The sequence below is a fragment of the Podarcis muralis genome, chromosome 11 (assembly GCF_964188315.1).
Source record: "Podarcis muralis chromosome 11, rPodMur119.hap1.1, whole genome shotgun sequence".
Taxonomy (NCBI): domain Eukaryota; kingdom Metazoa; phylum Chordata; class Lepidosauria; order Squamata; family Lacertidae; genus Podarcis; species Podarcis muralis.
The window spans coordinates 35,888,678-35,914,801 of record NC_135665.1 but is presented as its reverse complement, the minus strand read 5'-3'; the positions used below and the strand labels follow the sequence as shown (position 1 = coordinate 35,914,801).

Below are 26,124 nucleotides of genomic sequence, written 5' to 3'. Positions count from 1 at the left end.
AATTCTTCATCTTTTGGCAGTCCTCATTGCACTGTTAATATACCCTTTCCATGTGGTCTAATTTAATTTTGTTTGTCCTTTAAAGAATAGTCCCAACCAGGGTGTTCTCTCTCTGTCTCTGCCTGTGTGTGAGAGACAGAGACAGACAGACAGACAGACAGACAGACACACACACACACATACACACACACACACACACACACACACACACACACACACACACAGCTCTTCTTGGTACAGAGTACCAGCACTTTTTTTTCCTGCCCATGGCAGTCATTTTTTGCTGACACCCACTGCACATATATGAGTACCAGCATCTCTTTTTTATTTTAAGTTTTACCCCAAAAAAGTGCTGGTCCAAACCTTTATATAGGAACTTTATATAGCAATATTTTAAAAGACTATCCTGTGCTGCCACTTAGTTCAACATTTTATTCATATTAATATTTTATTCATGTCTTTCTCCTCCCCCCCCATTTACCTCTGTATAGTGATTTTAACGACCATTACTACACAATATCTAAAGCTGTGGGTCACCTAGCAACTGTGGACTGTATATTTTCCCTGGCTGAGGTTGCCAAACAAGGAGACTACTGCAGGTAATCACTGTCTAAACAACGGTAGAATATTACGGTTAGCTTTGTTGATTATTATTTTTTACTAGACTACAAAAACGAGTACTGTCAAACATATGTTTGTCATATTTGAGGACACATAGTGATGCTTCAAAAGATTAGACAGTATAGTTCCTGGGTAGGATGGATTGATTTACATTTCCTGTAGATTGTGGCCTGATTGATTCAGTTTCAAAAAAGCAAGAGTCTGGTTTCAGATGCCTCACCCCAAACTCCATCTAACATGCTGTAACATAATTTTCTTTTCAGACCTGTCATAAAAGATGGAAGGTCAGAGATAATGATAAAAAATGGGAAGCACCCTGTGATTGATGTGTTATTGGGAGAGCAAGAGCAGTATGTTCCAAATGATACACATTTATCAGTAAGTATCAGTATCAGTATTTATCAGTAAGTATCAGTAAATACACATTTATCAGTAAGAGAGCCAGTGTGGTGTAGTGGTTCAGAGCGATAGACTTGTAATCTTGGGAACCAGGTTCGCGTCTCCGCTCCTCCACATGCAGCTGCTGGGCGATCTTGGGCTAGTCACACTTCTTTGAAGTCTCTCAGCCCCACTCACCTCACAGAGTGTTTGTTGTGGGGGAGGAAGGGAAAGGAGAATGTTAGCCGCTTTGAGACTCCCTAGGGTAGTGATAAAGCGGGATATCAAATCCAAACTCTTCTTCTTCTTCCTCTTCTTCTTCTTCTTCTTCTTCTTCTTCTTCTTCTTCTATTATGACACCATGTTTTTGGTGTGGATTAGCCCCCTAAACCCTCTTCCCAGTAGACTAAAAAGACACTGAACATGGTTTCTTAATTTCATACTGTGCTTGGACTTTCAAAAAGCTTTTGACAGGGTACCTTACGAAAGACTGCCAAGTACGGTAAACTTAACTGTCATGGAATAAGAGTAGGGCCAGGAATTGGTTAAGTAGCAGGAAGCAGAGATTAGGAATAAGTGGGCTGCAGGCAACCCCCTGTTTATGCAGGGGTTATGTTCTGAGACACCACATGTGTTGTTGAAATCGTGTATAATTGAAACCTATTGAAAAAGCAGATAGTGGATAGCTCAGTGAATGCTAGTGTGTGGCAGCTACTTCATGCTAGGGATCATTGGGAAAGGAATTGAAAATACAGTAAAACTGCTAATATCAAAATGCCATTATACAAATCTATGATGTGGCTGCATTTGGAATACTGTGCACAGTTCTCTAGACCATTTACAGTGTGAGAAGTAGCCTGCAGTGATGTGAGAGACAAATGGTATCATGCCCCTACAGTGAGAATCCAATTTAGCATAGAACTGAACCCTTCCTGGGTGGAGGAGAGGAGGAAGTCATTTTTGTCTCAGGTGACAGCTGAGATGTGGGTCGTGCCTGATATTTTTATGCCATATGTATGTCTCTCCCAGTTTGCTATCTTTTGACATTGATTGCCAGAAGACCTATTGGTACTACATTATTATGATTGAACAGCTAATTTTGTGTGGAGTGTCTTTATGTCTTCAATATGTATCTGGGAAGTGTGGAATGGGGATGCCAGGGGTAACTTGACCACAGTTGTTCATGCATTAGACCCTCAAGGTTGGATTACTGTAGTGTGCTCTGGGTGGGTCTACCCTTGACATTGGTCCAGAGGTTGCAGTCCTGGAACTGTTAAATTACCTGCTTCTGAAAAGTATTTTAATGATAGTTTCCCTTTCTCCAGGAAGACGGTCAAAGGGTAATGATAATTACTGGACCTAACATGGGTGGAAAGAGCTCTTACATAAAGCAGGTTGCATTGATCACAGTCATGGCACAAATTGGTTCCTATGTACCAGCTGAGGAAGCAAGAATTGGTATTGTGACTGGTATATTTACCAGGTGAGATGTCAAAGCTTCATGTTTTAAAGATAAGTAATCTTGTAAATTATAATTTCACTTCATCAGACATTTCTTTTAAAATATCATTTGTGTGTGCTGCTTGGCTCAGTGTATAGCTTCGTTCTTGAAAAGAGCAAGTTTCTAGCTCTCAAGGTCACTGGAAAAGTTTGGAAATATGAAGATGGGTTATGCTTAAAGGCTCAGATTCCACATTGGGCTGTGTATCCTCTACCTACCTAGGGAACATGTTTATTTACTTATCATGTCCCCTCCTTTTCATGGCCACATGTTTCTGTCTCCCATTTACATCTCATCAATTCATCTGTTTTGTGGGATGGTCCAATTTCCTGTGACAGTTACCTTGTGGTAGCTGGAAACTGTCACCAAAGGTTCCTAATGACCCAGTTCAACATTCAGTTTTATCTTTGAGCCATTTTAAACTCACCAATCAGAAATGGATTTGTGATTATGTGGAAAATCAGCTTGCAGCCAACATAATTCATTGTTAGAAAGAAATTTAACAGTGGCTGCTAAAGTGATGTACTTGACACAACTGCCCACCTCATCAGATTCCAGGATGTTTTAATTACATGATATTTCTGTCTGTAATGATCTTAAGGGGTATGCAGGTTCTCTCATGACCAGTGTGCTAAGCAATTCAGACCTGCTTACATAATTCCCTGCTGCATGATGCAGCAATTTGCTTTGAAACTAAGATTTCCTTAAATGCTGTTTGTTTTCAGAGTTTTCAGTTTATGAAGTTGCTCATGATTATCGCTGAAAATTCATATTAATAATTTAGGGTTATAGCATTTCCCCCCTTTGTGCTTTGATGTGTCCGTTGAGTGTATTTTCTTGTAGAAGTTAATTAAACAATGCTGCCCCTGTTGTACATCATCTAATAGGATCAAAAACATTCTGGCAGCAGTGATATACCTCTTTTGTAACTTTAGCAAAAACAAAGCATATTTTTATGTCTGATATGTGCAAACAAAAAATCTGAAAGATGTGTTTGGTTTTTTTAAATTGTCTATTGAATTTAAAGTTAGAGAATTGTACAAAATGCTTTATTCTCTGGAATGTGATTTAGTTGGCTCAGGAGTTATTGAGTTGTTTCCAGATAGAATTTGCTCTGTGCAGATGAGTCTCTTATCAACACTTGAAATAAGTAATTAAATTGGATCTCTGCACAATTTGCAATTTGCAACTGTATTGCTGCATGTGTAATAGTGGGGAGAGATGAAAAATTATAATAATTTGGGTAACAAGGGACCTCATCTGCTACATGTATCACTAATAATTGACTAGAGACCTGGAAGAACAACCATAATCTAGGAAAACATACAATATTTTGGAGTAAATTAATACTAGAAAATGCCTTTTTTTACTTCTTTGGAATTAACTAAAAGAAAAACTATGAAGTACTAACAAATTGGTTGTCGTTGAGTAGCATACTAACTGAAGACATGCCTGGAATTTGCTGGGGATTGACTTCCAGTGCCTTGTGGTGGTGGCAAATTGGTTTTGTCTTAGCAGCAGTGAACTAACACATACATCATTCCTGAAGTACCTTTGCCAGCAAAGTTATTTTCAAGTGCCCAATATTTTTTTTAATGCTTTTAAACACAGAGCAAGTAATAAGAGTATATTAGCGGATGGCTTAATAGTTTACTTTTTACATTTTTGATGAGGATTAAATGTATTTATTCTAAGTAATATTGTACCTCGGTGCTATATACAATAGATGCCAAAAGCAAGTTCATTTCTTATCTAATGGTTTTTATGTATCATTTGGACCACTTATCACTGTTGGACCAGAGTAGAATTGTTATTTATCATGGACAAAAGAGATTTGTTTTTACAGCTGCTCCTGAAAATAGCCAGAAGATAAAGGCCACTTCTGCTAAGGAAGTCCTGGGAAAAAACTTTCCATCAATGTAATTAGTTTAACAAATGGTTAGGGTGCAACACACACGGCAGTATACATCTGCATTGTTGTCTAGATGTTCATGTAATTTCCAGTGAAGTATCAAGCATAACTAAATATTTTAAACCTTCAGTATGAAAAGTTTGTCAAAACATATCCTGGCTCAAAAAAGTATTTATTTAACAAAATTTATATGATTGTAAGAAAACATTCAGGCAGTTTGCAGAAATATAAAACAAAATATTAAAATTAATTGCAGGAAGAGAGCATACATCTTGTTTTCTTGCAATAAATATTTGAAGATCATGGGGTGATATTCAACTAAGTTTTACTCAGAGTAGACCCATTGAAATTAATAAACACTTTTATATTTTGGAGTTCTTTCTTGTGTAATTCAGTAACCAGATAATATTCTTATGTACAGCAGATGCAGCAAAATTACATAAAAGAAGTTCAGATGATTTTTACTCATCCTTTATGCATTTTTTATTTTAAAAACTGAATAGTGTGTGCTTCCTGGTTTTCTAGTTTGTATTATTTTCTAATAATACTGGAGAATTTTGTTTTATTTTGCAGAATGGGTGCCACAGACAACATATTCAAAGGTCAAAGCACATTTATGGAAGAACTGACAGAAACAGCTGATATAATTACTAAAGCAACTTCCAATTCACTAGTAATTTTGGATGAACTGGGGAGAGGAACTAGCACACATGATGGAATTGCAATTGCTTATGCTACCCTGGAATACTTTATTAGAGATGTAAGTGCATTATCTGTCCCTTTGAATGATCTAAGTCAGAGCTTTTCAAACTGTGTGTTGTGACACGTTAGTGTGAAGTGCGAACGCTCCCCATGATCCCCAGGGGCTGGAAAGGGATTAGTTTAACCTCTGGTTTGCTAGTAAAGCTGAATTACTGTGTTGCGAAATGATGCATGTCTAAAAAGTGTGTCACCAACATTAAAAGTTTGGAAGGCTTTAAGTTGTGAAAATGAGTTGTCCTCAAATGATTATCTCAGTGCACCTTCCCTAGAAACAGATTCCGTGGAACTGGTCCAGGATACAGTTATCAGCAGTAACAAAAGCCACAGAGCGATTGAGAAGGAGCAGGGTTCACACCTTGTCCCATTCTTGATAAAGGCCATCTGTCAAGACAACTAAGGCTGATTCAGTCAAATGACTAGGACTGAACCCAGTTGCCTCTTCCCCTCCCTCACCTTCTCTAAATAGGAAGTATGCATATTTTAAAGCCTTAAAATATTTTATTTCTCTAGGTTGGTTCATTGACACTGTTTGTCACCCATTATCCTCCAGTGTGTGAATTAGAAAGGGCCTACCTGAGACAAGTTGGGAATTACCATATGGCTTTTCTGGTGAATGAAGATGATCGTGAACAAGAAAGGGGTATGATATCAAATATATATACATACACACACACACACACACACACATATATATGAATGAATATACATTTCACATATCACACCTTTCTACCAAGGAGCTCAAGGTGGCATACTTCTTACCATTTTATCCTCACCACAACCATGTGGGGTTGGTTAAGCTGTGAAAGATCACCCAGCGAATGTGACTTAAACGATTGAAAAGCTAGCGTAGTGTGGTGGTTGACTTGAAGTAAGATTTCCAGGTTATTGAGATGAATAAAATATAAACCATATTGAACTCAATTATGACATCTTCATACAAATGTGTGTTTTTGTTTTTTGTTTTCCTAGGATCTGAAGGTGAAGAAAATCCTGAATTTGTCACTTTCCTTTATCAAATAACAAGGAAAGTTGCCACAAAGAGTTATGGGCTAAACGTTGCTAAACTAGCAGATGTTCCTGATGAAATTCTTAAAAAGGCAGCTCGCAAATCAAAAGAACTAGAGAGATTAGAGAATATGAAAAGGTTAGAGAATGGATTGATTGACATCTTAGTAATAAAACTTTCACATATATCATCTGGGAAAGCCTTTCTGAGCAGCCATAAAAAGTAGATTTAAAAGATTTTCAAGAGGTGCCTAAATGCTTAATTACATTAACGTCATTACAACCTACAGTCTAAGGAGCTAAACATGAATTCTATTCATGAAAAAACTTCTTTTAGGGAACTGTATGTTTTTCTTTAACAATTGTGATGACTGCTCATTATTTATAATGGCCCGATGTAGCAAAAATGACCTGATACAACCAAAACCAGTCACGGCATGGCTCAGGGTCCATGCTAGCCATGTCAACAGAGTGCTAAAGTCATTTCTTCAACCCTTTAGCACATGTCTCAAACAGCTATAGGGGTGTAATATGGAAGTCTCACTTTAAATATAACATTTATATTTTGGATTGAGGATTCAGAAATGTAAGTGAAATACTTCTGGGACTGAGGACTCTTCCAGATGGACTCCTGTTCATTAAACAGTGATTTGGTATCACCTCCCTGTAAATGTTTGCAACCAATCAGGGTGTGTGCTCCTAGAAGATTTCTAAAAAGTAATGAAAAATAAATTACTAGTACATCTTTAAAAAGGTCCCAACAAGTACTGTTCATTACTGCTTTAAAGGGCTAGGACAAGACGGAACTGTTAAACACATGCTTCATTCGTTCTTTCATAGATTTGAAACACTATTTAAATTTGGTCAATGCTTTTTTGACACCCTAAAGAATTGATACTTTTGGTAATAATTCACTATATAAAAAAAATTAAACTGTTTACCATTTGCAAACTTGAAAGGGGAAGAAAATTTAGAATCACAATTTTTATGGCCCTAATGCAGGGGTTGCCAGTTATGGTCACATATGTGCTCCCGCAAATGGCCTTCCTGATTGGCCACATGGCCCCCTCTTTTTGCTGAAATTAGACTTAAAAGAAGCATTGTTTCTGGCCAGTAGAATGGGTTGCAGTGTGTGCTTGGTTGTGGGCCAACAGCAATTCAGTTTGCAAATGTGTCCATGCATCCAAAACTATCATCTCCTGCCCTAATCTTTTCAAAAATTTGCTTTTGTCTTCTGAATAACCCCAGGGTAGTATATTGCACTTTTTATTGTAGGAATTAGATATTAATTCTAGTATCTTCTGTGTGAAAATTCACACAATAGTAGGAAGTGAGGTTAAAATAAATATTTCTCCAGTGTGTGGGATTCCACACACTGTATGGGACAGGTTGGATTATGCTTTCACTTTAATTAATAAGACTTTCTGCAGTAAAAAAATATAGATATGTTTTTAACATAGCTTTCATTTCGTTAAAGTATTCTAGTGGATTCCCCCCATGTTCTTTTCTTTCCACACCACCATTGTGACATCAAATGTAAATGCATTCATAATGCTTTGTCTAGTTAGAAAAATTGGCCTTGCCTTTCTTCATCTAATTCTTCTTTACTGGGATATTTAAATACTAATGATCTGAGCATTTAATGAAGTTCTAACACTGAACTTGGTGTTTGTTTGCTTTTAGAAAAAGGCTGATGACCTTTGTTAAAATATGGAACACTAACGATTCTGGAGAACTGCAACGATGGAAAAGTATGTGCAAAACAGATAATGATTTCAGCCAACTTTAAAGATTCCTTAAAACCTGCCAATAGAAAATGGAAATAGCATAGAAGATTTAAATTAATTTATTATACAAAGCTATATATTCATGCAGTGAAATTTCAAATCATAGGTGTGTATACTGATGAATGAGTGGTTCACGTGGACACTACTTTCATTTCATTCATGCAAACTGTCTCCAGTGATGTAGTTATGTGGAGTAGCATGCTATGTGCCAGATAAGTAGAAGACATCAGGAGATCCATGATTACAACTCCTGTGGTGGTGGTGGTGGTAGCAGTAACTACAGGGCTCAAGAAAGTTGAGGCTTCTCCACCACATTCCCAAATTACTCCTCTAAAGTTAGTATTTGCCCAGTGCAGAGAAACGGACAGGTAACCACATAGTACCTGTATGTTTCTTTCCCATAGGATAAAAAAGTCTGGCAGGAATTTAGTTTTGGAACCCGCACGTGAATAGGTGGATTATTAAGCATCATTCTCCCAATGCTGTGGCCAGATTCAGTTTGGGAGGGGCCTGTAGTTGCTTTTCACTTTAAAATGAGACAATGAGATGTGGTCTCCTGCCACATTACCTAGAGATGTAAACTAGCATAGCTACTGCAGCCGTGAAATCCCTACAGAATGAACCATTTACATGGTGCCTTCTTGACATGATCATGGGCACATAACACGGGCAAAATCATGTAATGTAAAATCTAGCAGAAGTGGGCCCATGTGAAATGGTTCATTGATTTAAATGCAGTTGATATCTTGTAAGCTCCAATTGTTTTTTCAAACTGCTGTCTGGTGGGTTTTTCCACTGAAGATCAAGTATTTTGTTACATTTGCCCATATTATGTTTCCCAAACTTTATCAACATCACCTCCAAACTGTACATTATTTAAAATACTGAAAAATGCTTTTTATAGTTTGATGATGTTAACTAATTTCAGATGGAAAACATGAAAATCATGTTTATAAATTACAGGAATACACATTTGTATTAAATAAAATGATGATTTTAAAAGGATACATTGATTTCTATTAATGTTACAATGACTGAACAGTATGATTTAGCAGATGTTGAATAATTGTGTTTACTATCAATTCAGTAATACAGAATAATATTTCATGATGCTTATTTTTTTATTGATGTGAGTAGTTTCTTGCTGACATTTGTCCTGACTCATTCCCACAGAATATACTGAAAATATTCAATGTATGTGCTTCTCTCTTTATGCTCTTGAAATGCCCATGAAATCTTGATAAAAATAGTACTACTGCAGATGCATTTGCAATCCCAAGCAAAACAAGTACATGTCAGTTTGTCAAGCACTCAGTAAGAATAAATTACCTAACTAACTACTGTATTTGTTAACTTCCGTTAAGTATACAAAATGAAAACGGACACACAGTCGAAAATGCTATAATTCTTTCTGCTTGAAGCTCTTTGATGCTGGTATTGATAAAGCTTAACACTTATTGATGGCATATGATGTTTTGTATGGAGGATATTAGTTTAACATCCTTGGTTATATAGTTTCCAAATTAATGAATTGGCTCCAAAGAATCATTAGTGAAACTTCTGTACATAGAAATCTCTGGCAGTGGCTCTGATTTTGACTTCTGATACTTGCTCTCTGTGGCAATTAAAAAAAAAGCAATCCAGAAATTTGGAGAGACTCATCAGAATGCTTCCCATTGCAGCATTAGTTGCTGCAGCTAGGCAGAGAAACTTTGAGGAGTATGCCTAAAGTGTTTGGATGCACCAAAGGCTCTCTTTAGATCATAGGAGCCAACTCCAAGGGGCTGAGGGATCTTTGGCCCTCCCAATAAAATATTTGAGGGGCTGCCCCCCACGTTGGTGAGCATTGTCATTCAAATGGTGCACATGCACTGTGTTATGTGATCAATTATGTGGGGCGGGGCTTACCTCCCCCCTCCCCATATTTTATTCAAGTTGGCACCCCTGCTTCAGATACTAGGCTTTATGTATTGTATTGTATTGTATATACAGGGGAGCATCCCGATTTAAACTTCGTAGGATTTTTGAAGCCTTGTCAAAATTAAACTTCTTATTTTGGCAAATGCGGTGTCTCATAAGTATTGACAATTAATGGAAAGAAGCATACACTTGTTGGCATTTTATTTATGCAAACGACTGATATTATTTGCATGTTTATCCAAAACAATGGTGGTTCTTCGTAGTCTCCGTGAAGTCTCACATACTGCATCCCTGCAGAAAGCATCATTTGCAGTTTTCTAAAGGTAGGTGAAAGTTTTGGAGGGGAGCCCACATCTCAGCACACATGCTCAAAGTGACATGGCTCCTGTTTTCCCACTCAGTTCTTCCTTAACCTCTACGGCTTTAGGACGAACTTTTGCCATTTTTCATTGAGAGAGCATTTCCTTTTCCTTTATTCCTACACATATTTGTGTTTCGTTGCAATCTAGTCTGTGCTGGTGGGCATCTTCCCTGCTTCTAAATGTGGCACAACAGGCACCTTGGTCATTTAAACTTCAAGGCAGTTTCCAAAATGCCTGCCTTAGTTGAAGGTATGACTATTAAACCCTGCAGGTACCACATGAAGTGTAAGGCATGCACAGCAAACAAGGTCAAAATGTGACCTGCTTTGGTATCCAGTTACAACCTTCCTGTTACCTGTTGTTCTCCAGACCACTGGGAATCATAGGACCAGCTTTATTCCATGCACTAAATTACTGGTTGTTTCCAACTCGGTGCCCACTTCTCCCGGTGCCCACTCATCAGTATCTAGCTACCAGTCCTCGGTATCCAGCCAATCCCTGCTCCATATCTGTGTAGTCATCAGTTGGCTTAGTAATTACCATTAATTACTTGTCAGGTTTTGTTATGTTACTTTAAAATTAGAATAGGGAGGAAAATCCTCCCAAGGTGGCATTAAAAACTAAACATGCAATACAAGGTCTTGCTTGGTGTTCAAACACAAAATTAAATTTAAAAAAATTAATATGTCTATCTGAAAAATTTCCATCAGCAGGATCTTCATCTATACATCTTTAGTGGCAAGTCTCAATCTTTGCAGCAGGTATTGTAGTTCATTATGGGTCTCTACTGGAAGTGACCAAGGCAACATCTGTTGCTGCTGTCTTGTCCATTTTAAGGTAAGTCTGGACACTTTTAGTTCTGCTTCTAAATAGATAATTACTGGCAGCCATTTACACTTGGATTACACGGAAAACAATAGTTTGGAATGTGGGGAGATGCATAAACACCATGAGCCATTTTCCAAATTGCCGCTGGCCATCCTGCAGCACCTACCGGTATTTCATGAAGTCTGTTGGCCCCTTCTTGGATGGGTGGCTTTGCAGGTGGGCCCTCGGGCTTCCTCTGTGACCTGGCCTATTGCAGGCTGGATAATCCTCCTGCCACCAAATTGGTCAATGGCAACAGGAATTAGAGGGTGTTTCCCTGGACATGGGACCAACTGACCAATGGTAGCGCTTGGCCCCGCATCCAGGGCAGGGGTAAATTCCTGGCCTGCTGGGCCCTTTGGCCTCTCTCCGCTCTGGTTCTGAAACATGCTACCTAAATTCACAAAAGTTGTCTTAAGTTTAGGGATGTTTCAATGATTCCAATTATAATACAATATTTTTGTGTTCTACAGGTGACTCCCCACTTACGAGGGGGTTATGATCTGGGGGGGGGCACACATAAGCAAAATGGGTGTAAGTAGGGAGTCTGCAGCAGTACAGCTTCCCACCCAATACAGCTGTTCAGTGGGATAGTGCAGTGTCAGGGAGCACTCCTGCATGCCATTTTTTTTGAAAAGCCTTTTAAACCTTTCTTCCTGGATTTTTGGCTGACCAACGTCCTCTTTGGGCTCTGGGGAGGGTCTCCTTGTGAGCCACGAGAACCTTCCAGCCCTCTGCTATTTCAGGTTTGAATTGAATTATTTTTTCCCCCAGCGCTGCATGTATACATGTGTTGCATGCGAGTCAATTGCGTGTATGTGTGTGTGTGTGTGTGTGTGTGTGTGTGTGCCTGTATTATACTAATCTCATTTAAAGTCAAATTATCTGTAAATGCATAAGGAACTGGTGGTATGTGCCTCTACAGTAATCCTTGGGCCAGGTATTCTATTCATTTGTCTGATCATCTGCTGGTTTTCATAAAATTGTACAAAAAGTAATGTGATAAATAAAATGCTTAGAAGGGGGGGGGGAACCCTGCAAAGATTTCTAGATATTTTTATCTCCTGTGCTTATGTAACACAAACTAAAGTTTCAGAGTACAGAGCCTTTTCTCCTGCCTGCATATTAAAATAGATTTTTATTCCCTAAATATGGAAAATTAAAATTCAGCTATTGTCCAGATACTGCAAACTTTCTGAATGTTGAAAAGTGCTTATTTATAGTACCTAGCATACTGGTAAAATTACAGTTCCATGTTATTCTAATAATTGAAGAAAAGGCAAGTAATTTGATCGACATTAAATCAGAATAGTAACTCCTTCAGATGATTTACATCTCTTTCCCCAAGTAAACCTTTGAAGCAAGTTCCATTGGTTTCAATGTAAATTAGTTCCAAGGAAACCCAAGATATTCTGCATGTAAATCAGTGTTCAGATATTGGTCAAATGATTGCCTATTATTTGGTTGGATCAGATGGTCCAATGCATCAAGAATAGCCTTGTATAAGTGACCCCCTCCCTTGTGTAAATAAAAGCAATGACAAAAGTGAAGGTCACTTACTCACCTGAGGCCAAGCATGGGGGTGGCAGTTTACTAGGGACCAAAGATCAAGGAAGACTAGGCTGCAACCCAGAGGCTACACTGTAGATCATGCTTAGGATATTTATGAAAGCCCATATCCCTGTCTTTATGTACCAGATCTTGTGAGATTTGTTAGGTGGATTTGTAGCTGGTTGAATCGGTGGTTCTGACTGGCTCTAAATGACAGGTGGATTGGATTCCATGCGATCTCATAGTATGGCTTCTGAAAACAACAGGAGTTCTTTGAAGAAGGAACTACTTTTTTCAGTCGAGTGTAATTATTACCGTTCTTTGTTACTGCTCTAATAAAATCAGTGCTTTAAATGCGTCACCATATTTGACAATCTTTCACCTGTCAGATGAAAAGGTTATGTTTTGGTTTTTACATGTCAAATGGCAGCTCTAAAGCTGACATGGATGCAGGTGGGTCATGGACACACTACACATGGCTGCAAGAAGCAGATTGCTGGAGCAGAACTGGAAAGTCTCTGAAGACTGGCCCACAGAACACCAACAGCATTTTGTTAAAGCCAAATGAATAATTATCAATACATGGATTGTATGCTAGAATTTTTACCCCCAAAATTCAAAGATAACTAATGCTAGGAGGGATCTGCTGTATTGTCTAGTATACTTATAACATTAAGGAAGAAAAAAAAATCTTGGCTATGTCATTTCAATTTCACTTTTTACTTGGGATAGCACAGTGAACCTGTTGCACCAAATGGGAGGTAAGGTAATCTATCATATTTCTGATACTGATGTTATGTAGTGTCAGGGAACTGCCATCGGAAGGACAGGAGGTGCAAAGGCTCCCTCAGGTTGAAAGAGACGGAGCAGCTGAAGAGGGAACCAGTAGGGGGCGAGCAGGAACTTCCAGGGAAAGTGAGTCGGAGGGGTGGCTCAGAGACGTTTCCAGCGAAAACAGTGGAGAGGTCTCAGGACCTCCTATAGGGACACCCACGCCTCGCCGGAAACTGTCACGCAGAGAGTCCAGAAGACGTGTTTCCGTGAAAGAGCTTTTATGTTGGAAACGTTTCCGAAAGCAACCACTTTCGGATTCTACTAGCGATTGACGCAGCCATGCCGGAGGGGCTCCGTCACAGGCAGAGGTTTGAAAACCTGATCAAACTCTGAGGGACTTGCATTTTACGCACAAGCAGCTCATCATCCCACCACAGCAATCCGAAAGTCCCTGAAAGCCAGCTTGTGCAAGCAGCGGCATCATGAGCGACCCAGCCGGAACCGGAGGAGCAGGAGCAGCTGGAGGAGGTCCAAGCCTGGAAGAAAGGTACAGGGCGTTGGAGATCCAGCTGGCCATGCAAACGGCGAGGCTTGAGGAGAGGAGGGCTCAGGATGCAGAAAAGGGAAAGGAGAAAACCACCTCGATAGCCAGAAAGGTGCCAGGATTGGTGCAGAAATTCGGGGGAGATCCCAGAAACTATCATGCCTTTAGAACTGAGATGCAATACGCTCTCAACCTGCAGTATGATGACTTCCCCGACGAGGAATCGCGAGTGGCTTTTGTAATTGGCCATCTCGAAGGGGGGGCGAAGGATTGGGTTCGGCCCCTGATGGCAGTGAATAATGAGATACTAAAGGACACGAGGAAGTTTTTTCGTGCCATGGACCTGATGTTTTCCAGTGACATTGAGCAGGGGGTGGTACGAAGGCAGTTAATGGCTTGCAAACAGGGGAGCCGATCTGTCCGTGAGTACTGGACTGAGTTTACTATGCTGATTCATAAATTGGGGTGGGACCTATCGGCGGAACCCATCCAAATGCTTTTTGAAGAGGGGCTTTCTTCGGCCGTTAAAGATGAACTTTCCCGGGGGCCAAGGGCGGAGTCTATGGATCAGCTGACCAAATCCGCGCTGGCCATAGGAGCGCGCCAGGAAGCGAGAGCTTTGGAAAGGCGGGAAGGGAAAGGAGAACGTTGGAGGGAACTGCGCATTCCGGACATTCCAGAGCCACCTTTCCCGCCGGCAGAGCCGATGGAAGTTGGAACAGCGCGGGCGCGCGCAGTTTCAAATCCCAGTGAAGGGCGGAAGAAGGAGGGAAAGAGCGCCAAGAAATGTTATCTCTGCCAACAGCCAGGGCACTTTGCCAGAGTCTGCCCACAAAGAAAGGAATGGCAAGGGATGGCAGGAGCTGTGGGGGAAAGGGAGGAGGAAAACAAGGAGCAAGTAAAAGCCAACGCCTGGCTGCCACCGTCGGGGCACAGCAGCCAGGCCAAAGAGCAGTGAAAGTGCCCACGCCAGAACCACCCAGACCTGCTTTAGTGATAGAAGTGTCACTAGAGCTGCCAAATGGACACCCCCTACAGGTCAAGGCGCTTTTGGATTCAGGCAGCTCCTGTAATTTTATGAGTAAGGAGTTTGCAGCTGAGCACCAGATACAGACCATCCCTTTAAGTAATCCCTTGCAGGTGACCACGATTGATGGCAGAGAGCTGTTGGGAGGAGAAGTTAGCCAACAGACTGTCCCGATGATAATGAGGGTGGCAAGGCACACCGAACGGATAGCGTTTAATGTGGCCACCTTGGGAGGAGCTCCCATCATTTTGGGGATGAGCTGGCTGGCGCTACACGATCCGCTAGTGGGCTGGCATCAGAGGGTGGTCTCCTTTGGGTCAGCGCATTGCCTAGAACACTGCAAGCAGGGGAAGGTTCAGGGCGGAGACAGAGTCACCCTAGCCGGGATGGAAGTAATGGGCAGAGGGAAGGTGCCCCCGCAATACGCAGATCTGAGCAACGTATTCAGCGAAAGGGAAGCAGACAAACTGCCGCCGCATAGACCCTTTGACTGTCAAATCAACCTACTCCCTGGGGCCCAACTCCCAGTGGGCAAGCTGTACGCCATGTCCGACAGGGAGATGCAGGAGCTGAGGGAGTTCATTGACAAAAACCTGAAGCGAGGTTTCATCAGAGAGTCCCGAGCGGTGGGGGGCAGCCCAGTGTTTTTTGTGGACAAAAAAAACACAGATAAGCCGAGACTTGTGTGTGACTTCAGGGCCTTGAATGCAGTGTCGGAACCCCTGGCTTTCCCTATGCCCCGAATTGATGACATTTTGACCAGGGTAAGGAAGGGAAAGATTTTTACAAAGCTGGACCTGCGGGGGGTGTACAATCTGATACGCATAAGGAAGGGAGATGAATGGAAGACCACCATGTTCACCCCTTTGGGAGCCTTTGAATACCTCGTTATGCCCTTCGGTCTACAAGGAGGCTCCGCGTGCTTTCAAGCGTTTATTAACCACGTTCTGGGGCCTTTGCTCTACAAGAACTGTGTGGCCTTTTTAGACGACGTGTTGGTGTATTCGGAGGATGAGGAGCAGCATGTGAGGGACGTTCGAGAAGTGTTGGGCAGGCTGCAAGCCAACCAGCTGTGGGTGAAACTGGAGAAGTGCCAGTTTCATACCAAGGAGGTGGAATTCCTGGGGTACCGCTTGTCAGACAAGGGATTGGCCATGGATCCAGGCAAGGTCCAAGCGGTACTGGAATGGAAGACACCGAAGACCAAGAAGGATGTGCAAAGATTCTTGGGGTTTGGGAACTTTTATCGGAAGTTCATCAAGAACTTTGCCCACTTGACGGCGCCCATCACCGACTGCCTCAGCAGCAAGAAGAAATTTGTTTGGACGGCGGAGGCGGAGCGAGCATTTGAAGAACTGAAAAGGGCTTTCGCCTCGGAAGAACAACTTCTGCATGTGGATTTACGAAAACCCATGAGAGTGGAAACCGATGCGTCCGACCGGGCGGTAGGGGCGGTACTTCTTCAACCGGGGAGGAGCATGTCAGAGTGGAGACCGTGTGCCTTCTTCTCGCGGAAGCTGAATAAATCCGAGAGGAACTACACGGTGTATGACAGGGAACTACTTGCCATTCACGAAGCGTTCCGGAGGTGGAGACATTTATTAATTGGGGCACAACACAAGGTGCAAGTGTGCACCGACCACAAGAATTTAGAGTATTGGAGAACAGCTCGAGTGCTCAACCAACGACAAGTGAGATGGGCACAGGAATTCTCTAAATTCAACTTTGAAATTTGTTATGTGCCAGGTCCAGAAAACGTCAGGGCGGACGCTCTCTCACGCAAACCAGAGTATTGGGAGGGGGAGGGGGCGATTGAAGAGAGACATGTCATCCCTGAGGACCGCTGGGTGTGTGGGGCGGCGCTGGTGGGGCAACGAGAACTGGTAGAGGAAACGGAAAATGATGAATATGCCCAGGATAAGCTCAGAGGACTCAGGGGGGAGGGCGAGAGCCCCGAAGGTTTTGAGGAAAGAAATGGGGCATTGTATTACAAAGGGGCACTGTATATACCCGAAGGTGAATTGAGGGGGAGAGTACTCAAGCAGTTGCACGATAGCCCCACGGCGGGACATTTTGGGCAACACAAGACCATGTGGTTGGTTACCAGGGAATTCTGGTGGCCCAAGGTGAGGGAAGATGTAAGGGAGTATGTAAGAGGGTGTGACCAATGTCAGCGAGCCAAAGGGGAAAGACGGGCGCCGGCAGGGTTATTAGAACCATTACCCACACCAGAACGGCCTTGGGAAGCGGTATCAATAGATTTTATGACGGATCTGCCGAAGTCCAAGGGGAAAACAGCCATCATGGTAGTAGTAGACCTGTTAACAAAGATGTGCCACTTTGTAGCATGCTCACATGCAGTCACAGCGGAAGAAACAGCGAAGTTGTTTGTAGAACACATCTTTAGGTTGCACGGGGCTCCCTTGAGGGTGATCTCAGACCGCGGCAAACAATTTACTTCCAGGTTCTGGAGGAAGCTCATGAGCTTGCTGCACGTGGAAGTCAATTTTTCAACGGCCCGGCACCCTGAAACCAACGGGCAGGCGGAAAGAGCAAATGGCATTCTTCAACAATATCTGAGGTGTTATGTCAATGACAGAGAGAACGATTGGGTCGAAAAGTTGGCGCTGGCAGAATTTGCCTACAATAATGCGGAGAATGTGTCCACAGGGATGAGCCCCTTTTTGGCTAATTACGGGTGTCACCCCAGGGCATTTCCAGGGGAGGGAGGGGAGAGATGGAGCGTTCCAGCGGCTGAACATTTTGTAGAAGAGATGGAAGCGATCCATCATCAGCTCCAGCTCAACTTAGAAAGGGCCAAGGCACAATATAAGAAGCAGGCAGACAAGAACAGAAGGGAAGGTGAAACCATAAGGGTGGGGGATCAAGTGTGGCTGTCAACCCAAGGGTTGCCGTTCAAAGGGGGTTGTAAGAAATTGAGGCCCAGAAGATTGGGACCCTTTGAGGTCATTCAGCAGGTCAACCCGGTGGCTTTCAAACTCCGGTTACCCAACCACATGAAATTGCACCCAGTGTTCCACAGGTCGTTACTGTCACCATACAGGGGGGGACGTGAAGGGGAGCACGTCAGGGGACCAGCCTTGGAAGAGAGGGAACGCAGCAACCATGTAGCGGAAATCCTCGATTCCAGGTGGAAGGGAAATCAGGTAGAGTATTTGGTGGCGTGGGAAGGGGAACCGGAGTCAGAAAACACCTGGGTGACTGCAGGGGAGGTCAATGACGAGGTTTTAACAGAAACGTTCCACCAAAGATTCCCTAGGAAACCACAGCCGGTAGAAAGGTTTAGGAGGGAGTACTTCGGCACCACCGACGAGGAACAGGAAATGGAAGGATTCACGGAGTCGGAGTTGGAAGAGGGAATAGACTCCGAAGACGAGGAGTATCGAGAGACGAGGGACAGTAGCAGGTGGAGGGAAGTGTTCGAAACTTCGGACGATGAGGAAGGTTCTTTCAGGGGTTTTACTTCCTCCCAGCCCGGAGGGGAGGAGACGGGAGGGGGTGAAGGGGGCCCTGGAGGGGAGGTGGATGTCAGGGAACTGCCATCGGAAGGACAGGAGGTGCAAAGGCTCCCTCAGGTTGAAAGAGACGGAGCAGCTGAAGAGGGAACCAGTAGGGGGCGAGCAGGAACTTCCAGGGAAAGTGAGTCGGAGGGGTGGCTCAGAGACGTTTCCAGCGAAAACAGTGGAGAGGTCTCAGGACCTCCTATAGGGACACCCACGCCTCGCCGGAAACTGTCACGCAGAGAGTCCAGAAGACGTGTTTCCGTGAAAGAGCTTTTATGTTGGAAACGTTTCCGAAAGCAACCACTTTCGGATTCTACTAGCGATTGACGCAGCCATGCCGGAGGGGCTCCGTCACAGGCAGAGGTTTGAAAACCTGATCAAACTCTGAGGGACTTGCATTTTACGCACAAGCAGCTCATCATCCCACCACATGTAGCTTGTTATGTAGCTCCATAAAATTTTTAAATAGGAAAAAAAGATACAAAATTCAGTGAGTAGTCTGGGCCACTAAACAGCACTTTGAGTAAGGCTAACATCTAAACTAACACACTTTCCTACGTACCGTATTGGCCCGAATATAAGCCACACCTTTAAAATTGGAGGTGGGGGGAAGAAAAAATACCGGAATATAAGCCATTCCATTCCTCGCTGCTCCTGGCTGCATACTGGGGGGGGGGGGGAGCCATGCTGCGTTGCCAGCGGCCTTCCCCCTTCCTTGCTCTTTCCCTTCCCAGTCTTGGGGGAGAGGACGGGGAACTAAGGGCAGGGTGGGCATCACTTTGCCGTGCTTCTGGCTGCATACCGTCAGGTTGTGAACATAAGCTGCGCTTTAACTTTTCACAGTTGGAATTTGGGGAAAAAGTGAGACTTATATTCAGGCCAATGCGGTATTTTATAAAATTCACCAATATAGGGAGGAATTCATTTTCCGAATGTAAAAGGCATTTTATTCTAGAAAACTCCAGAAAAGCATTGTTTTAGTGTTGTGTCTTGCATCAGTCAGAACTGGGGAAGTTTTAGAGGCCTGCCTTCATTCAAGCATATTGGAATCATGTCTGAAGCACAAGTGTCTTTTATACTTGGCATCCGCCAGTTAACCAAATTGTCACATAAACTTTGTCCCTGTCCATTTAAAAGACAAAAGTGAATGCATTTACAATACAGAGATGCACAGTAATTTTTTTTCCATATCAAGGCTGTTAGTTTGAAGTGCTGTTGTAGACAATATCTTTTCTGGAGCTCAAGGTCTCTGCAGCATCTTGAATGGAACTAGCGATAATACCCATGAAGAGGTGGTTAGTTTGATTGTTGCCAAGGCTGCAGTATTATTATTTTTTTACTCATTCATCAAAAGTCTGATTTGTGCTATAAATTAAATGCATTTCATGAATCTTCTGCTCTGAACTGCCAGTGACCTGCTGCTAGGCTCACAAATAAAGCTTTTATGGGAGCACTGTGCAACGTATCCTTTGCCAAAGTAGAACATTTGTGGCACTCAGTTGCAATGGGGAGGGTGTTATTCTGTACTGTATGTTCTAGCTTTATAAAAGAAATGCAAGCAGAATCCTTCACCTTGCTTACATATGACAGATACATCTCTGTTAATTAGTTATGTTTTAGAAACAGCAGCAATTTCAACTGCAGTGGCAAAAAATTAGAGAGATGCATATTTGTTACAGCATTATATGCATCTTGCCTCTGCATAATGCAGATTTGACTACCAGATTAATATCCACACCTAAGTGTTTGAAGGTGATCTAACACCATGTTGTTCTAAAACAGGAAAGCAGTCATGAATGGGTTTGGCACCAGCTTGGCTACAGGAAGGAAGTGTACAAAATGCCACCCAACAGCCTTAGGGACTCCACTCCAGATTGTGTAGGGTCTATTCCTTAGCCCTTTCAACTGAGCAGAGACCTAGGATCAAAGTTTTCCTTCTCCTTGATGGACTGCCTTCCCAGCCTCATCAGCCCTTCACTTCCCTCTACAGCACATGTAGAAACTACCTTCTTGACTGTTGGACCCCCTATTGGTCTCATCTCAATCTGCCAGAGCCTGTCTTGTCATGCAGGGAAAGCCCCCTAACTCATTGAGAATTTGAGACCCATCAGTTACAATCACCTGATTTAGGCAGCCAGTCAAAGCCGTTTCCCGGAGTGCAGCCACTATCACATGCTGACAGCTTCTAGGAGGCACAGGTGAAAGCTGAGTGCAGGGTGGGGACCAAAGGTAGACAAACTACCCCAGAAGGAGCACGACATGTAGATGTACATTAATGAACAGCATCTATATGCTCCCATGGGGAAAGCTGTATGGGAAGCTTGCAATAAATACGTAATACGTTAGTATAATATAAAGCTCTGGAAATTAGTTTCCAGGATTTTTGCTTTCTGACAAAAGTTCATTAGCATTTCAGTATTACTAGAGGTGAAAGTATGCTGTAACACATAGAACACCAATGCACATGGGGTTGCCTAATCAGTTCAACAGAGACAACAGTCCACCGTATGTATGTGTGAAGGAACAGCACTGTTTACCACATATCGTTTTGTTTGGAATTTTAGGGTTCATGGAGCCAACCTTGTCTGACAGGTAAACCCTTCAGAAGGTGTTAAAAAATTAGGTAATGGGGATACAGATAGGGAGCTGCTTGCAGAAATCATGATACACAAGATCTGACCACAAATTTCAAAATTTTGAATTCCCTGCAAACCTGAGCCCAAGCTTTTGCAATTGTTTTGCAGTGCCCCCCAAAAGCACAGCAAGTAATACATCAAACCAGAGTTCCAAGTTAACGCCACTGTAGTTAACAGCACTCAAATTCCCACATTGTCTTATTTACTCCAAAGTTTTGCAATTGTTTTGCAGCGAAAACCCCACATTTTGCATCGCCTCCCCGAACTGTGACTGACTTGCCCCAGGTGAGGCTCTATTGCTCATCCCAAATCTGAAGAAGACGACACAGGTTTAGAATGCAATTGTTTCGCAGCATTTTACAGTGCTCTCCCACAAAATACAGAGGTAAGTTATACATTGATGTGAGGATTCCAGTTAATACTACCCAAAATCCACCATTGTCTTATTTACTGCAAACCGTTGCCAAAGTTTTGCAATCATTTTGCAGCAACCCAAAAACTGACCTACCATGTGCCTGTAGGAGATTGCTGGACTGGGATACAACTTAGCAAAATGTATATGCAGGGGGAAAAGGCATATTCAACAGAGCCCCATTCAGGTTTTTGGATTCTAGAATTATGTTTTTAATTGCTCTGGGATACACTGATGTGGCTGAATCTACCCAAGTATTTTAAAAGTAACGTATAGTCGTCATGAACAATATTTAGATGTCTGGTTATAAATGATCTATTACAACAGTGATTATAAAACCAGCAATTCCTCAGTTCACTGCAATTCATTTTTTGTTTAAAAGCCAACATCTCTTTGAATTTTTCCAACAAGTTCCCCAACTTGCTCAATCTGAGGTAGAATCCAGAAAATGGTGTTGGCAAATGAGCTGCATAAAGTTTTGTTCACTGAAATACACCCCCCCGCCCGCAAACTTCTCCATGCCTTCCACAAACACAACCATTGCCCTCTCTTCACCAAAGAGGACAAGCTCTGTCGGCTCCCCTTAATAAAATTACAGCTGAATTAGTGTGATTATGAAGGAAAAGATTAGAATTTAACAAAATCGGTTAAAATGTGTCAGGCTGATACATTGCAGAAGCCGCTGTCAAAATGCGGAGTTCTGATGTTGCTGCCAAGTTCTAGGCAAAAATAAATCAAAGCAACACTTTCCTCCCTTGCAATTAACCAAATGAAAACTGCAGCATGTGGCATGGAGACAGACTGTCCCTTTTGCTTATGCAAGCAGAGGGAATTCTGTTCTGGCTAATATTTAACAAGTTATCCTGCACCCCCCCCCCCCCGCTGACCCATACCCACCTCTTAATTATTGACTGCTTTAATGCATTGATCTACACCAATGTCTTATAATTTCCATAGGTGATGCAGACATGTAACTCCCTTTTACTTGGGCACTGATGGGTGTTTAAATGGGTGTTTCCAGCATTAGAGCCATTTATAATTGCCAAGAGAGAAAGAGAAAACCTCAGTTTGTGAAAAACGCCCTTGATTCAGGATAAATTAAATCAAGTCACACAAACATCACACCAGGAGGAAGAGCATTGCAAGCGACCAAGTAAGTCCTGGGATCATGTGTAAGCACTTTCATGTGCTTATTCCATAACAGAAAAAAAACCTCCAAAAGTAGTCTAATATGTTTATTGTGACCAGCCTAACAGGAAGTAACCCCAAAAGTAAAATAGGGAAACCCTCCAAATAAAAAATTAGCCTGGATGTTTAAGACTTCAAATCTGTATTAAGATTCAGACTGGAGGTATAAATTGCAAATTGAATTTCTGATAGGTACTGCAGCTATGGTTTAAAAATGCTTACTTCTAAACATTTGGAGGTGAAACACAGTACAGTGGTACCTCGGTTTAAGAACTTAATTCGTTCCAGAGGTCTGTTCTTAACCTGAAACTGTTCTTAACCTGAAGCACCACTTTAGCTAATGGGGCCTCCTGCTGCTGCCATGCCGCTGGAGCACGATTTCTGTTCTCATCCTGAAGCAAAATTCTTAACCCGAGGTACTATTTCTGGGTTAGCGGAGTCTGTAACCTGAAGCGTATGTAACCTGAAGCGTATGTAACCCAAGGTACCTCTGTACTGTACATTTAGCGGGAAAGAAATGTACCCCAATTCCCTTTCCCTGATTATATTGCTTACAGTCTTTTTGAGGATTTTGCAGCTTCATCAGCCTATGCCCATTTGGGAAGATTTCCTGAGAACAGTGAAATTCTCATACAGCCTCTCAGTTTCATTATGTGATGACATCACTGAGAACAAATGAAGCCAATTCAGAGGGAGGGTAATGTTTATGGAATCAAATTACCAGCACTTTTACCAATCAGGGATCATGTTCTAAGCATGATAACATGCAGCCAAACAGATTGGAGAGCAAATAACTCAATTCAGGGAACACTTTCTGCAAGAAACAGATGTGTGCATGTTGTACGTAAGTTTCTGTCCTGTTTCAAGCCCCCTCCCATCCAGTCACTAAAAGGGGTGCTTTTTCCAGGGGCAGAACTGTACAACAACGTAAGTTTAACATTTAATAGTGCAACTGGGTTGCTGTTTTTTTACTGTGGACCTAACAGTTGAATTGAAAGTTGTGTACTACTTCAGCTGTGAAGCGCACAATTCTCTTCTCTCTCCCTTTCCCACAGCTGTTTACAACCGTTTTTACGTTCCTGATAAGTTAGAGCAAAAACCCCACCTCACTTAAGAAATTAATACCCTGGGAACATGCACTTTTGTGTTTTAAACTCACTTAAATCATAGCACCATCAAGACTACAGAAACAAAGTGCTCTTTCCTTCAGCTGCTCTTTCCCTTTACTTGGAAAGAAGCACCATTTTGTTGTAGAAAAGGATAATACAGTTTTAAAGAAAAATAAGGGAATGAGCATCAGTTAATAGTCCCCAGACTATTAAATGTGTTTGCTTTAGGATGTTGTGGTAACCAGTCCCAGCAAGCTCATTCATGTCTGCTACGATGCTGACACTGAGCCTGTTTCTTGTTGCTCTCTAAGTGGTCAATTAGGCTCCCTAAGGCTATGGTACACAGGCTCCCAAATCTGTGACACCAGTCATGTTTAATGCCTTGCAATTTGTGAGTGCTAGTTCAAGATATATCTGCCGACACCAATTTATGTTAAGCATAAATTGGTGATAGAAACTTCTTTTCCTAACTCAGATTGCAATCCTAAACACACTAACTTGGAAGCAAGCCTTTTTTCCCTTCGCTGTGGAGCACTGATAAACAGGAGTGAACTATTACTCCAGCAATTCTGAAGATGACCTTAATGTAATTTGCTTTTTATCATAATGGCATTTAGATGCATTGGACCACAGTGCTCTTAATAAGGTAAGCTTAAAATTGAGCCTGTTCTGAAATCTGGGGTTCTTATATCTTATCTAAAAAATGTTTGTTTTTTTCAGAAAAAGCCTTTTGTTTAAGCACCAATAGTGACATTTTAGAGTTCATTTTCCTTCCTGTGCTAAAACTTTTTGCAGAAGTCCAGGCTAAGTGGAAAATATACCCAAATTAAAAATTGTGGAGATTGCTAATAGAATTTGTGAGGAATTCTTTACACTAATTGTTTATAACATAACACCATTCAACCACTAGTAAAATGTAGCAATCCAATAATCAACAGGAACCCTCTGTTGTAAAAGTTATTACTTGTTTAGTCTCCCTTTGCAGACTTGAGTTGTTGTTGCTATTGGTACATATTTCTGTTCTTCCCTTCAGCATTTGACCCTTTCAATTCCTGGATCCAGCAAGCGTTGAAGTCTAAGGAAAGATTCAAATTGTTGAAATAACCAGACAAGCTTCCTTATAATGACCCTCTAAATATGGGTCATTAAGGTAACAAAGGAAATTAGGCTCTGTGCCAGACACAAAATGTGTGGGTCCCACTCCCTCAACTCACTGGTACAGTGGTACCTCGGGTTACAGACGCTTCAGGTTACAGATTCCACTAACTCAGAAATAGTACCTCGGGTTAAGAACTTTGCTTCAGGATGAGAACAGAAATTGTGCGGCGGGGCAGCAGCAGCTGGAGGTCCCATTAGCTAAAGTGGTACCTCAGGTTAAGAACAGTTTCAGGTTAAGAACGGACCTCTGGAACGAATTAAGTATGTAACCAGAGGTACCACTGTAGTTAGTTAGTCTCCTAATGTTCCTCAACAGGGTTTCTTTTCTATATGTTTAATCATTCTAGCTTTAAGAATGTTTTCCATCAATTTCCATGAGAAATAAGCTACTCAGGATATGACTTTGTTGCCCTGCTTTGATGTAGAGAAGATTAAGCATTTATTTTTCTTTTAATTTATAAACTAATATACTTCTGAGTTCCTGGGGAGGGAGACATGTATATAGAAACCACAATCTTATTTTTGGGGTGGTGCTGTTTCACGTCCAAACTGATTGGGATTAAACCACCTAAGTTTAGCATTACAGCAAACTCAATTACATCTGTCCACACTGTGTTGCTTTCAGTGGAAATGCACATCCACATTTTAGCATTAGTCATGTAATAACTTCTAAGAACATGACAAGAGTTGAATCCAGGGTGACAGGGTGTTTCTTCCAGGAACACACACACACATTTATAATTTAGAAATAAATTAATCTTGAGTATTGTTTCCATTTTTAAAAGATCAAAAATAGCCCTGATAAAAGGATTCCTGGGTCTTCTATTGAGATTTTTCCAGTGCAACCTCTTTCTACATAATAGCAACCTTTAATCCAGACCCCTCATTTTCCTTCCTCTCAGTTATAGTGCTTGTCAACTTGCATTACAGATGAATAACAGAGAAACATAAAGACATACCCTTGGGTAGAACACTTGCTCAGCTTTGCAGGATGGGAAAGCTTCATCATACAAAATAATTACAGTAGTAAGTGATAATAACTGTAACATTTTACAATCCTGACTGAGCACCATGGGGTATCTTTTA

The 26,124-nt window shown here is 41.9% G+C and overlaps 1 protein-coding gene across 6 annotated transcripts in view; it reads left to right on the top strand.

Annotated features, from left to right (window-relative positions):
- MSH3 (mutS homolog 3) overlaps positions 1-10,030 on the top strand; it is a 62,516-nt gene extending 52,486 nt beyond the window's left edge. For 3 of the 6 annotated variants that reach the window (XM_077936259.1, XM_077936258.1, XM_077936261.1), the window contains 7 exons: positions 492-599; positions 885-999; positions 2,325-2,482; positions 4,986-5,172; positions 5,685-5,814; positions 6,144-6,318; positions 7,863-10,030. In XM_077936259.1, the coding sequence (XP_077792385.1) occupies positions 492-599; positions 885-999; positions 2,325-2,482; positions 4,986-5,172; positions 5,685-5,814; positions 6,144-6,318; positions 7,863-7,968 (979 nt within the window). In that variant the 3' untranslated portion in view covers positions 7,969-10,030. Of the gene's footprint in view, positions 1-491; positions 600-884; positions 1,000-2,324; positions 2,483-4,985; positions 5,173-5,684; positions 5,815-6,143; positions 6,319-7,862 lie in introns of those variants that run through there. The other 3 variants (XR_013394675.1, XR_013394674.1, XM_077936260.1) reach the window with 3 other exon arrangements.
- The last annotated feature ends 16,094 nt before the right edge of the window (positions 10,031-26,124 follow it).